The 12,748-nt window shown below is 36.4% G+C and overlaps 1 protein-coding gene across 1 annotated transcript in view; it reads right to left on the bottom strand.

Annotated features, from left to right (window-relative positions):
- CNTLN (centlein) overlaps positions 1-12,748 on the bottom strand; it is a 205,359-nt gene that overhangs the window by 168,530 nt on the left and 24,081 nt on the right. Inside the window, exon 3 of the mRNA XM_074812180.1 lies at positions 5,258-5,342. Coding sequence (XP_074668281.1) covers positions 5,258-5,342 — 85 coding nt within the window. The remainder of the gene's footprint in view (positions 1-5,257; positions 5,343-12,748) is intronic.

The raw sequence follows: 12,748 nt of genomic DNA, 5'->3' as shown, positions 1-12,748 counted from the left end.
GAAAGGCACAAAGACATATGGTAATTTACTGATGCAGTTCAAAGGGGCTATATAAGACGGGTTTGACCAATGAAGGCTGATCCCTTTTTCCAAGGTACAACTTGAATAAAATTGTCTTTTTAAAGGAAAAAAAAAAAAGCACCAGGGTCCTCAAATATTCTTCGCTTACAATACCTATAAATCTCATTCACTGGGAAAATTTTTGCAAAGAGTTTATAGACTTCACATAATCTCATCACTACTGACACATTCATCCAAACTCCCTATTACTGAAATTATCCTCATGTCCCTCATTACACAAGAATAATCAAGGTTATATACTACTGGAAATAGTGTTTAGATGGCAATAACATGTGTATACCTTTGTCTTGATTTAATAACAGCATTTTATTACAAAGAAAAATACAATCAGGTGAAAGAACAAAAAGTTAAGACAAATTTATTAGCGTTAATTAATGCTTGAAGGTAGAATTATGCTTCTTTAAATTGGGCCCATTAAAGGGGCTTTAATACAGAATTGCACAGCAAGCTGAAGATTTTCAAGTGCAGATAATGAGGCAAGCTAGTACTATTTTAACCCCTCTGGAGTATAATCAGTTGATAAGGTTTTGAAACATTACAAGGTCTAGGACAAAAAGATTAGCTTTAGTTCCTCCAGATCAAAATTGAAACCTAATTAATTAACAATGTTATAGAAGACAGAAAAGGTTTACTGTTACTTTTACATGTCTTTAATTTTATCTTCTAAGTAAAACAGGTGAAGATATTTTATCTATAGCATGAATGGCATAAGACTGAGTTCTCTGTTCCCACATTATCCTCCAAACTAATTGTTTAAATTCAAAAATTTTAAATCCTTCTTTCAGAAACTTCAACTTATTTAAAAAAAAAAAAAGCACTAGTGATCTATTTGAGACATACACAGATATTACAAATTAAACACATCAGGTGGGAAATGTTTCCAAAGAAAAGGGAGAATGAAAAAAAGACATTTGCAGCAGTCACCCTTCAGAAGAATAATTAAAATTCTAGGATAGTGAGTTAGCCACTTAAAGGCAGCAATTAGAAATTCTTTCTCTTGAAACACAGAGAAATTACATATATATGCAAGGATACATAACTAACTGAGAAAAGAGTCTTGAGCCACTGTGTAAAAAAAAAAAAATGACAGTAGTAAGATCAGTATAGCAATCTAGCCACCAACCTCAAAGGAGTAAGATTTTTACTACACAGCATTTAGAATAACTAGGTATATGCCAGACGAGACACAGCGGTGACTATCAAGACCAAAAGTTACCAACCAACCAATTACAAAGATTTAAAAAGGGAAAAATACAATTAAATACTCCAATATATTTTGTACTGAATTGCTGAATTTACATGCAATAATAGATTAAAAAAAAAAAATCCTTAAGAGCTTTAATAAATACTATATTTATTTGAACCTTTGAATGGTACATTTTGAAATGCTCCACATTATTTCACATTTAAAATGTTTAAACAGAATATGCAGTTTTGCAACAAGCTCATGGCAAGAAAAAATAGTCTTACACATTTATCTAAAACTGAAGATCGCACCACTGTAATTTAGGAAAGGTGCACAGCAGACTAAGTCATACTAAAGTACCTAAAAGTTCAATGTATGTACTCTGTTCCAAAGATATTAGCAGCAGAAGTTTTGCAAAACTGATTTACACTGATTTTTACCCTTAAAACCACAGGTCCCATTCTCATTAATATTTGTGCACTTTTTTCCCCCCATTTTCGGTTACACAAAAGTGATTAAAGACCACATTACTTCTCAGTCATGTTTCTGAATTAATTTAGTTGATTTCCAGTAATATCCATTAAAATGGAAATCCTTCAAACAGTTGAAATATCTCATTACAAATAAAGGTAACTTAGGTCTCAGTATTAAATAACTACTATTAAATTATTTCATGTTCTCCTTCTGCGGTTTTGTTGTTGTTTCTGGCAGCAGGATCAGCTTACATACATGCTGAATTATGAGATATGTCATTTATTTGCCTTTTTTTCCCTTACTCAGCATGGATTCAATCAATCAGCTGTTTAGCAGCCACTCAGAAATTCCTAGTAAATAAATACCCTATAACAAATTATATTGTTGCAACTGATATCTCTGTACAGTGTGTGAAGGGGAAGGGAAAAACAACAGAAGAAACAACTGGATAATCTCACCTTCCTAGACATAACATACTCATAGACTGCAATACAGTCTTGCTGTCTATACTTTACAGAAAAGAACGTTCATTGCCATTACTGTCAAAACTCAGTTTCATAAGCAACATATTTGCATGCTAATTACACAAATAATATCTTTTTCTTTTTAGATGAAGAAAAAACAAATTCAGAAAAACTAAATGAGAATGTTCCTTACTACACTGTGCTCTATGCCAACTCCAGTCATTGATTACCATACCACAGAAACCACTCCAAAACCTCAGAAAATGATCCCCTTTTTGTTTCAATCCTGTGGCGTCCCAGCCAATGAATGAGGCAAGAAGGTCAGAATGACACCACCTTCGTACACAGCTTTTACACAGAGAACTGGCCATTGGCACCATCTGGTGCCTTTCACAATCCACGCCTCACCCTGAGTCAATGATACTCTAAGGGAAGCTATTAGAAAGGGCTGTATTACAACACGCATTACAGTTGTGACGATCATCAGAAAAGCAGCTTCTGTCCTCTTCATCTGTTAATTCCTCCCATCTTGTTGACAAGTCCTCCTTTCCTGGCACATTTCCTTGGTTCTAGTTATATTTTCAGCCTTTTCTCACTTCCAGATGGCAACTGCATCACATTATCAATTTCAGATTTCTGATCAATTTCAATTTCAGCTTCTGAAATTGATCTGAAACCACGAAGAGCAATCTCATGAAGATGCACACTACAGGTTCAGAAGCTGCCACAACAGGGAGCCCTTCTTAAAAGCACATTACTGCACAAAAATACTTATAAGCTTCTTACACAGGTAGTCTCTCTTTCAGCTAAGGATAGGGTAGAAATGCAGGAATAATCATTCATTGCTGGTTTATAAAAATGATGTGCATGCATGCAACAGACACATTACAAATCACACCTACAGCCACAAGGACATGACAACATACACAAACTCCAGCCGCTGCTGTAATACAAAATAAAAGGATGGATAACCTCACTTCAGTGATTTGTCATCAAGCAGCAGGTGTATCAAGTTTATTTTTAACAAATCTGAGTTTACACCACTGACTATACAGCTTACCTCAATTCAAGCAAGACCTTAGTAAAAGCCATCATAAATGTGAAAAAATTCACTAATGATCTGCATGATGGGGCAGAGCACACCCTCCACACGTTTCCTGATGACACTAACCCAGGAGGAGTAGCTGATACACCAGAAGGTCACAATGCCATTCAGCAGCTGGACAGGCTCAGGAAATGGGCTGAAAGGAACCTCATGAAATTCAACAATGGGAAATGAAAAGTCTTGCACCCAGGGAGGAACAATATGTAACCTTGACTGCTGGGGTCCGTGGACCAGGACCAATACATGCTTGGGGCTGCCCAGCTGGAAAGTGGCTTTGCACAAAAGGACCTGAGGACCCTGGTAGACAACAGGTTGAGCCTAAGTCAACAAAGTACCACTGTGACAAAGACGGCAAAGGGTATCATGGCCTCCATAGGCAAAATACTGCAAGCAGGTTGATGGAGGTGATCCCCTCTACTCAACACTGGTGAGGCCACATGTGGACTCATGTGTCCAGTTCTGGGCTCCATAGTACAAGAGAGATATGGAGCTACTGGAAAGAGACGAGCAAAGGGACATTAAGATGATGTAGATGCTGGAGCATCTCTCCTGTAAGGAAAGGCTGAGATAGCTGGGACTCTTCAGTCAAAAGAAAAAGGCTTAGGGGGAAATCTCATCAATGTATATAAATACCTGAAGGGAAGATGCAAAGAAGATGGAGCCAGGTCCTTTTCAGCAGTGCCCAGCAACAGGACCAGACACAATGGGCACAAACTGAAACACAGGAGGTTGTTTCTGAACATCAGGAAACACTTTGTCCTGTGAGGGTGACCAAGCACTGGCACAGGTTGCCCAGGGAGACTGTACAGTCTCCAACCCTGACGGTATTCAAAAGCCATCTGGACATGGTCCTGGGCAACTGGCTCCAGATGACTGGGCAGGGGTGGTGGACCAGATGACCTCCAACCTCAACCTTTCTGTGATTCTATGAAAAAACTATTTATCATTTAAGACACTATCCCCAGGAACTGAAGAATTTAGAGATCTGAAAAGCACACCCTAGACCTTTCTCTGTGTTTCTGCTATCAGCTTTATTATCTGTGAAGTAATTCTAATTCTTTTTCTCTTCCTCCATATCACACTTGGTCTGATTATGACTTTCTTATTAACATTATTAATAATATGGAAAAGTACATTCTGTTCTCCTCATAGTCTTGAGGAGGTAGTAATTTATAATTTATGGAGAAAAGGAAAGTGCAATGTTTATTGTTCTCGTGTTTAGTATTTTAGTGTTGGATTTCCTAAGTATCATATTTCAAATACTACGAAGGGTTCAAAAGCTTTGATTACTCTTCAAATAATTATTTTGATTTTTAGAAAATGCACGCATACTTCCTCAATTTCACCAGCGGCTTGGCTCAATACATCGTTTCAATTTAAATTTTTTTACTGATACACAGCACTTAGTTTTAAATGAACAGTTCGAGAATACACGACGCAAGACTTATGTATGACATGTTGAATTTGTCAGTATTGTTTTATAGTTTATGCTAACAGCTACTTAATAAATATTGATATAGGTCAGTAACACTGAATACATAGCTGTATTACTTTTAGGATACTACGTGGTTAGTCCTCATTACTCTGCTTTATTTTTTCATTTGTCAGTATGGCAAATCTTTCCAAACCACAAGCATATTACAAACCTAAGCACAGTCAGAACTCTTCTAGATTAAAATCCAAGTTTAGGTTAGTCCATTAGGCAAAATAAGGCAATAGGCTGATAAAACTTTTCAGAAAGTTTAATCTAAAGTCATCGGAACTTTTCAGGTGAAAGGTCAAACAGCAGAGTTTAATTAATACTTTATCAGAAGGTTACCATCTCTGAATCATCTGCAACTTTCACCTTAAGACACAACAGCAAAATAATTTCACATCTTAAGAAATATAAATTTGATGTCAATAATAGAAGTTTCCTTAACTGCTCTATTTAAACATAATACAAACCTGTTCTAGGGTTTCTATTTTGCTGTCTTTGGCTTGCAAAATCTCTAAAACCCTTCTGTCCTTGACTTCAGCTTTCTGTTTTTCTCTGGAAACAAACAAAAAAAATAGACACTTTATTAGTCACAATTTGCAGTTAATCATTTGAATTTTTCATGTCCTGATAATGAATGTCATTTTAAAGCACAGAAAATTAAATTATCTGAAGCTGACAAGCCTTGCAGAATTAAGCAGGGAGCATATGGCAAGTGACAGAAAATTACATCTGTAAACAACTAACACAACTTTGTTCAAAAAGAAACAGAAGCAAGAGGTCTTAAAATACATTTTTAAGCAACTGAAATTATCTGTCTCATTTTTTCCGAAATGCAAAGTGTGAACTTGTCCATAGACTGAGCAAAATGCTTTTTTCCCTTGGCAATGTAGAGCCACTAAGCTGCACGGGTTTGTGAAGTCCTTCTCTCAGCTACATGGCATTTCTATGTCTGAAACACTACTTTGGAACATAATGGTTAACTATTTTACTATCTTTCACATGGATAGAACCTCTGAAAGACAGCTCTGAAGCTTGGGTAAAGGGGATGACCAGAGCCTCTCTATGTGGTTAATAAGTGCAGAGCTATAACCATCTCTGCAACACTTCATAGAAAACCAACTGATGAGTCATTAATGCTTTATTTAAAAAAAACACTTCACCTCATTGCTATCTTATTTGACTAAATTTTAAATGCCAATGCCCTTATTTGCCTTCTGTTTTAGGCAGAAAGAAAACAAATGTTGCTACAGCAAGGATACACAGATAGTCCTTATCACAAGACAGTTCCTATAATGCATCTAGAATCACAGAATGGTTTGGGTTGGAAGGGACCTTAAAGATCATCTAGTTCCAACCCCCTGCCATGGGCAGGGACACCTTCCACTAGACCAGGTTGCTCAAAGCCCCGTCCAACCTGCCCTTGAACACTGCCAGGGAGGGGGCAGCCACAGTTTCTCTGGGCAACCTGTTCCAGTGTTCCAGGAAAGAATTTCCTCCTTGTATCTAACCTAAACCTACCCTCTTTCAGTTTAAAACCATGTCTTGTCCTATCACTACACTCCCTGATAAAGCATCCTTCCCCATCTTTCCTGTAGGCCCCCTTTAAGAACTGGAAGGCTGCTTTAAGGTCTTGAGGAGCCTTCTCTTCTCTGGGCTGAACAACCCCAACTCTCTCAGCCTGTCCTCACAGGGGAGGTGCTCCAGCCCCAGCCATATCCGTGGCCCTCCTCTGGACCAGCTCAAGCAAGTCCATGTCATTCATATGTTGGTGACCCCAGAGCTGAACACAGTACTCCAGGTGGAGTCTCACGAGAGCGCAGTAGAGGGGGAGAATCCCCTCCCTCGACCTGCTGGCCACACTCCTCTTGATGCAGCCCAGGATACGGTTGGCCTTCTGGGCTGTGAGCGCACATTGCTGGCTCATGGTCAGTTTTTCATCTACCAATACCCCCAAGTCCTTCTCCACAGGGCTGCTCTGAACCTGCTCAGCCTATATTTGTGCTTGGGATTGCTCTGACCTTTGTGCAGGACCTTGCACTTGACTTTGTTGAACCTCATGAAGTTTGCACAGGCCCACCTCTCAAGCCTATCAAGGTCCCTCTGAATGGCACATCCCTTCCACACAGTGTGTCAACAGCACTGCACAGCCTGGTGTTGTTATAATCTGCAAGAAAACATCTGAGAAACATATATTCCCTAAAAATGGCCAAATACTTCAGGCATCCCCAGCATCACAGGTGACAGAGAAGCAGAAACTCATTCAGATTATCACTGCTCTCACAATACAGTTAAATTTCCATCATGGCTGGGTATAAATCACTCCTAGAAGCCAGGGAATCTTACTTGTGCAACTTTTGCCCTAACAAAATGGGAACGTTTCAGAGGTGGAAGGGAATGGAAGAGTGGTACCCATGAGTCTGTAAATCTGATCAAAAGCAGATGAGAATATCCAGATGTGCACAAAAGGTTTCATCTGCCGAAGCATTTTTTAACAGACCAATAAGGATAGTAGATATGTGCATAACTATTTTTCTCCCCTATTATGTATTACTGCATACTCTACTGTTATCAGTGACTTTAAAGGCACACTATCCCCACAGGATATCCAGTAACACATTTTTTTAAATAAAGTTCTGTGACTGCTAAAATATCTAGTCTGATCTTGAGTAAATAAAGATTTAAATAACAATGGCATGGAATTTAAAGCAAGGTTTTTGGAAACTGACGTCTCAAGGCATCATAACTGTAAGTAGCACTCTCCTACTGCAACATACAGCAGCATTGATGTGTTGTAGCACTGGAAGAAAACAAACAAACAAAAAAAACCCCTATCTGAAAAGATATGTATTTAAATTACATTTAGCTATGAGAAACAAAAATATGGGATCTTAAGCAGCTGTATGGCATTAAAAAAATCTACTTCCATAAAGAAAACAATTCGGGAGTTGTAATGAGCAGAGAAAAGTGAAACCATGTATATTCAACAAGTATTCCAAAAGACACTTCATGTCTGAAAGGTATTTAGCATTTTAACCCAGACAGAAACTTAACAGAAAAATGCACATCAAATCCTGACCTCAAAGCATCTGATCACCTGCAACCAGAAGCATCAAGGAATTTTCATGATAGGTTGCTAGGAAGACATCAGCAATGAAATACATAGTACTGCCAGTTTTTCATAGTTTATGTCTGAACACCTTCTAAAACTGAACTAGGTAGGCTGCAATTACAGAGGTACATGCAAATATGAAGTTATCTGATGTATTCCAAAGGTTACACTGTGATGTATGTCCTTTGGAAAAAAAAAAAAAAACAAAACCTAAGGACCAAAAAAGGGAGCACAAGAGAGAAAGCAACAAACAGGTTTCATAACACATGACAGTTAATGAAACCCTGCTTATAATGCATAACTAGTTTACAGAAAGCATATTCTCAGTCAGGTTTTTAAAAACAGTAGAAGACTTTGATAACCTTATAAAATTTTGTACTAAATGATATTAGAAAACTTTAAAAATTAGGAGTTAGTAAAGAAAAATGTCTGTGAATAGATTATGCATATAATACTTACCAGAAGCTTCTGCATGTTCCTGAAACAGGCATACTGTTCATGATAGGTATCATACATTATTCCACAACTTAAATAAATCAGAAACTGCGCCAGTATAAAAAAAAACTGTAAACACGTTACACCATCTCAGGAAGTGATGAACCTATACTAATCTATGTCTAAACTTTAAGTATTATAGCACTTCAAATTTCCTCAGGTCTCAATTACAGCTAGAGAACTTAAGAATTTAATATTAGACACACACATAACTGCTTGATTCACAATTTTAAGAGCTTCAGAAGACAAAAAGCAAAATAGGTCTTTACTACAAAGTACTTAGAATAGTAATGTGTAGACACAGAAAGAACCATACAATAAAATACACACACACACAAGCGCCATGAACCACTGAATAGCATTGCCGCCGGCCCTCAAAAGTGTCCTGACCTTAACCACTGGCTGACATGTTCTATCCATTCTTTGTTCCCACCCTGATGTATTTCCCTCTCCATTTTAATTCAGCTGTTTTTATTTTATATTTCTACTTAAATTAACTGTCGCTGTAACCACTCGTTCTGTATCTACCATCCACAATATGATATTGTCTTCCCAACTCCTCTAACTGCTATCTCCTCTCACAAACTCAGCCTTTTAAAATGAGGTGCAATTAAATACAAATACTGGATAATTAACTAGCCTCTTAACTCGGCTATTTAACCATCACTTCAAAATTTATTACATTTGTTTTCTAATCTGAAAATGTGATGGGTCAGGTATATTTCCCAAAGCAAGGCTCAAAAGAACTTTACAGTTGTGGGGTTTTGGTTTTTTGTGTTTTATTTTTTTTTAATTATTTTTATTTCAAAGAGCGAATGGGGAGAAATTGAATAAACCAGCTGAGAACGAAGCAAAGGATCAATCTGCTCTACAGAACTGACAAACAGTATGCCCAGCTAATTCTGGTGTATTATTGGTAGTCAACTTATGGAGCCCTGTGATTTTATGGCAAGGCTGCATGAAAGAGATTTGAAGAATAAAGTCTGGGATTGGAGAGCAACAACAGACTTTTGTTAAAGCAAAAACTGTGCCTGTAACACAGGCACACATTAGCCAATGGTTCAAAGTGCATTTCTAGTTAAATGTGGTATTTTCCCTGTTTACCCGATGCTCAGTCAAACAGTCCTTTGAACAAAGCTGTCAAGGAACAAAGTTTATAAATACAGATCTATCATCATCATAATGAGTGTGAAAAGTTTAAAGTAAATCCAAGGTTCTTTGGCTTTCTGGTGTTTTCTTTCACTCTCTAGACAGCACAAGCTGTAGTAATGCCCCCCAAAATAGTTTCACTAGTTAACACCCACAGCTAAAGAAAAAAATCCTAATTATCAGAATTTAAGCACACAATGGATGTTGTTAGAAGCCTAAAGCATAAATTGAGACCTCATATGGAACTTTATCAGCAGCTTCTCCTGGTGGCATAGGACAGCTCCCCACAGACACTCAAGGCAATATGACTGACTGGAACTTACATATCATATTTGGATCGGTTGTTGCACCCTGAAATAAGACTTGATAAGAACTGCAGCAATCACCTCCTCTTTTTTTGAACAGTAACAAATATTAAGAAAAATCTTCAACCAACTTCATTAATTGAGCTGTTATGTATTTACAATATATTTTAAAAAGTCCAGTGGAATATAGGGCGGGGGGGGGGGGGGGGAAATCAGGCACTGTCAAGAAGCTGATGATGATCAATGACTGAGACAAACTCCTGTTTAGCTAATTAGAACTACTGATGAGCAATAATGATGTGAGCTAAGAATATTTGTAGACTTCTTTAGGATGAAAAATGGAGTGAAGAAAGGTTGTCAATTTGTACAACTTTTAAGCTCCAATCAGTTTTCCCATGAGTACTACCTATTTTAAATGTTTAACGCAGACGTATTTAGCTACAAAGATTATGGAGATTCAGCTTCCCACAAAAATGAAGAAACTGAGAAAATATTCTTAAGCTTAACACTTTTCCTGTGTTATGATTTTTTTTCCTGTGTTATGCTATACTCTACACAACAGGACAGGATAATATGTTTGAGGTTTGGCACATTTTTAATGGCTTGTGAAAAATGAAACATTAGACTATGAGAAAACATTTAACTATGAACAAGGTATGAAAACAGAATACACAGTACAAAAACCTTAAGATTTTCAAAAATAGAAGTTTGAAGTTTATAAAACACCATGCTTCCTAAACTCTTCAGCAAAAGCAGTCTGGGAAAAGAGGCATCTTGTATCCTACCACAGGTCTTAATCAGTCAAGCAATTAACCATTTGTCATGAAAAAGTAATTCAGAGTTGTATATAATTATGTTGTTTTTACATCAGGTAAATGAACCTAATTTTAACTAATAAATGGCATTTACCGTTTACATGTTCCATGGAATATGTCCTTTCAGTTTTACAAACAGTAGGATTCAAAAAAAAAAAAAAAAAAAGACAGCAAATGCATCTACAAATTTGGCCTTAGATAGCTAAGAAAGGCTACACTGCAAACTTTGGGTTCTGTGGTAAAAGAACAAAGACTATTGTAACAGTACACCTGTATAACTAAAAATAAACTGCTTCTAGAAATATTGTTACTTTTGAAAGACATTTCTTTGAATGTAAAGGGCTGCAGAACTAGAAAGGCTACAAAATATCAGCTTGTGTGATGCAGCATTTAATTGTATTACCATCTCTCCCTGTCTTCTGACTTCCAACTATTGTAAAAACAGACTTACACAATTGCATACCTTCAATGTTGGTATTAAAGAGATAAAGAATTGCCCACGTGCAAAGTAAAGTTATAGAGCACTGACTGTCAATGCTACTGTAAATATGGCACCAATATTGTAATTTACTGTGTACAGCCACATCTCTGTGGTTGCACAGTCACTGGTTAGCAGAAACAGAGCCTATGCCTCATTCTTCCAACTAGAAACCTTACTGTGTTTCCATGTACCTATTAAGAAGAGATAAAAAAATAGAGCTAAATAGTTTTCATTTAATAGTTTATTTTCACCTCAGATTCTAGAAAATCTTTAAACTTCAATATAAATTATAATTGATGAATATTGTAATTTTTTTCTTTTAATACTTACAAATAGTACTTTTAGAAGATTTACACAGCATGGAACAAAAAAAGAATTTAAATTGATACCACACATTTTGCACTTTTCTAAGACAGGAGTTATAGCAAAACTGTATACACCTATTTTTGTTTCTTTAGAAAAATAATTTAAGATCTAATTAAAGAAAAACAGCAAAATGAAATTATTACCTTAGTAAATTATTTATAGAACCAGTTCTATGTTCCATGATATGTATCAAAATGGAAAAGCATCATTACAGAAATGTAATTTTTCTTGCATCTCTAACTTGATTGATTTAATTCATTAGATGATTTATTAAGGCCTTATTTTAAGCAATGTACTTAAAATACTAAACATATTTTTACACTAGAGTAGTAAAGAAAATAGTGACATTTTTCCCTAATAATTTGCAAACATTTTTCATCTAAAATACACAAGTCTCTTACAGTGTTCAAAATATCAGCACTTCAGAACAGACTGCTTTAACATCTGCACATCACCATGGTTTCCCCCAAGGATTTTTAAATGATGCCTGCCTGTGCTGAATAAAGTGCTAACTTGCACCTTGCATTTCAAACTGTGTCCTGAGCAGCCATCCAGTTGGTACAACACCAGCTGAATTCCCAGAGGCCACTGTTCAATCAGGCTTGACTGCAATTATCATGTCAATATTTTGTGCTCCAATATGCAGATATGCACACATGCAAGCTGCATAATACCTTCTTCTCCATGGAATGTTGACTTATGTTCAATGTTCTGAGAATTTTTAATGAAACAGGATATTAAACTTTCATCAACTGTAGAAAATCACAATTATTTGACCTTAGATAGAAAGGTTGTACTCTTATGCTCTATTATTCTGTCCACTTTATTGAGTGATAATAAGTAGGGAGTCTACTTTATTTTAAACTCAGAGTGACAAAACAGTAATGGCCTTTAAAAACATTAGACCTCGTTTACTTCCTCATTCTCCTGTCATTCTGTTTCCTGTTAATTTGCACAAGAGCAAAACGGTAAGTGGTTTAAGACAGCTTCTGCAAGGTATTTATTATTCCTTCAAAAGATGCAAGATACAGGCTTTTTAATTATTTTTCAATTAACATCAGCAATCTATATTGCTCATTCATACAACACATTCACTTATCCTTTTACATAAAAAGCACTTGTCATTTTTAGTACATCTACACCTTATCAGTCAGTGAGAAATCTGTTAAACTGTTTTATGTTTATTCCATGATTTGCTATTCACGGGATGTAGTAAACGATATAAGTTCCTGTGATTA

Source organism: Strix aluco, chromosome Z, assembly GCF_031877795.1.
Source record: "Strix aluco isolate bStrAlu1 chromosome Z, bStrAlu1.hap1, whole genome shotgun sequence".
NCBI lineage: Eukaryota > Metazoa > Chordata > Aves > Strigiformes > Strigidae > Strix > Strix aluco.
This window is presented reverse-complemented; position numbering and strand designations above follow the sequence as displayed.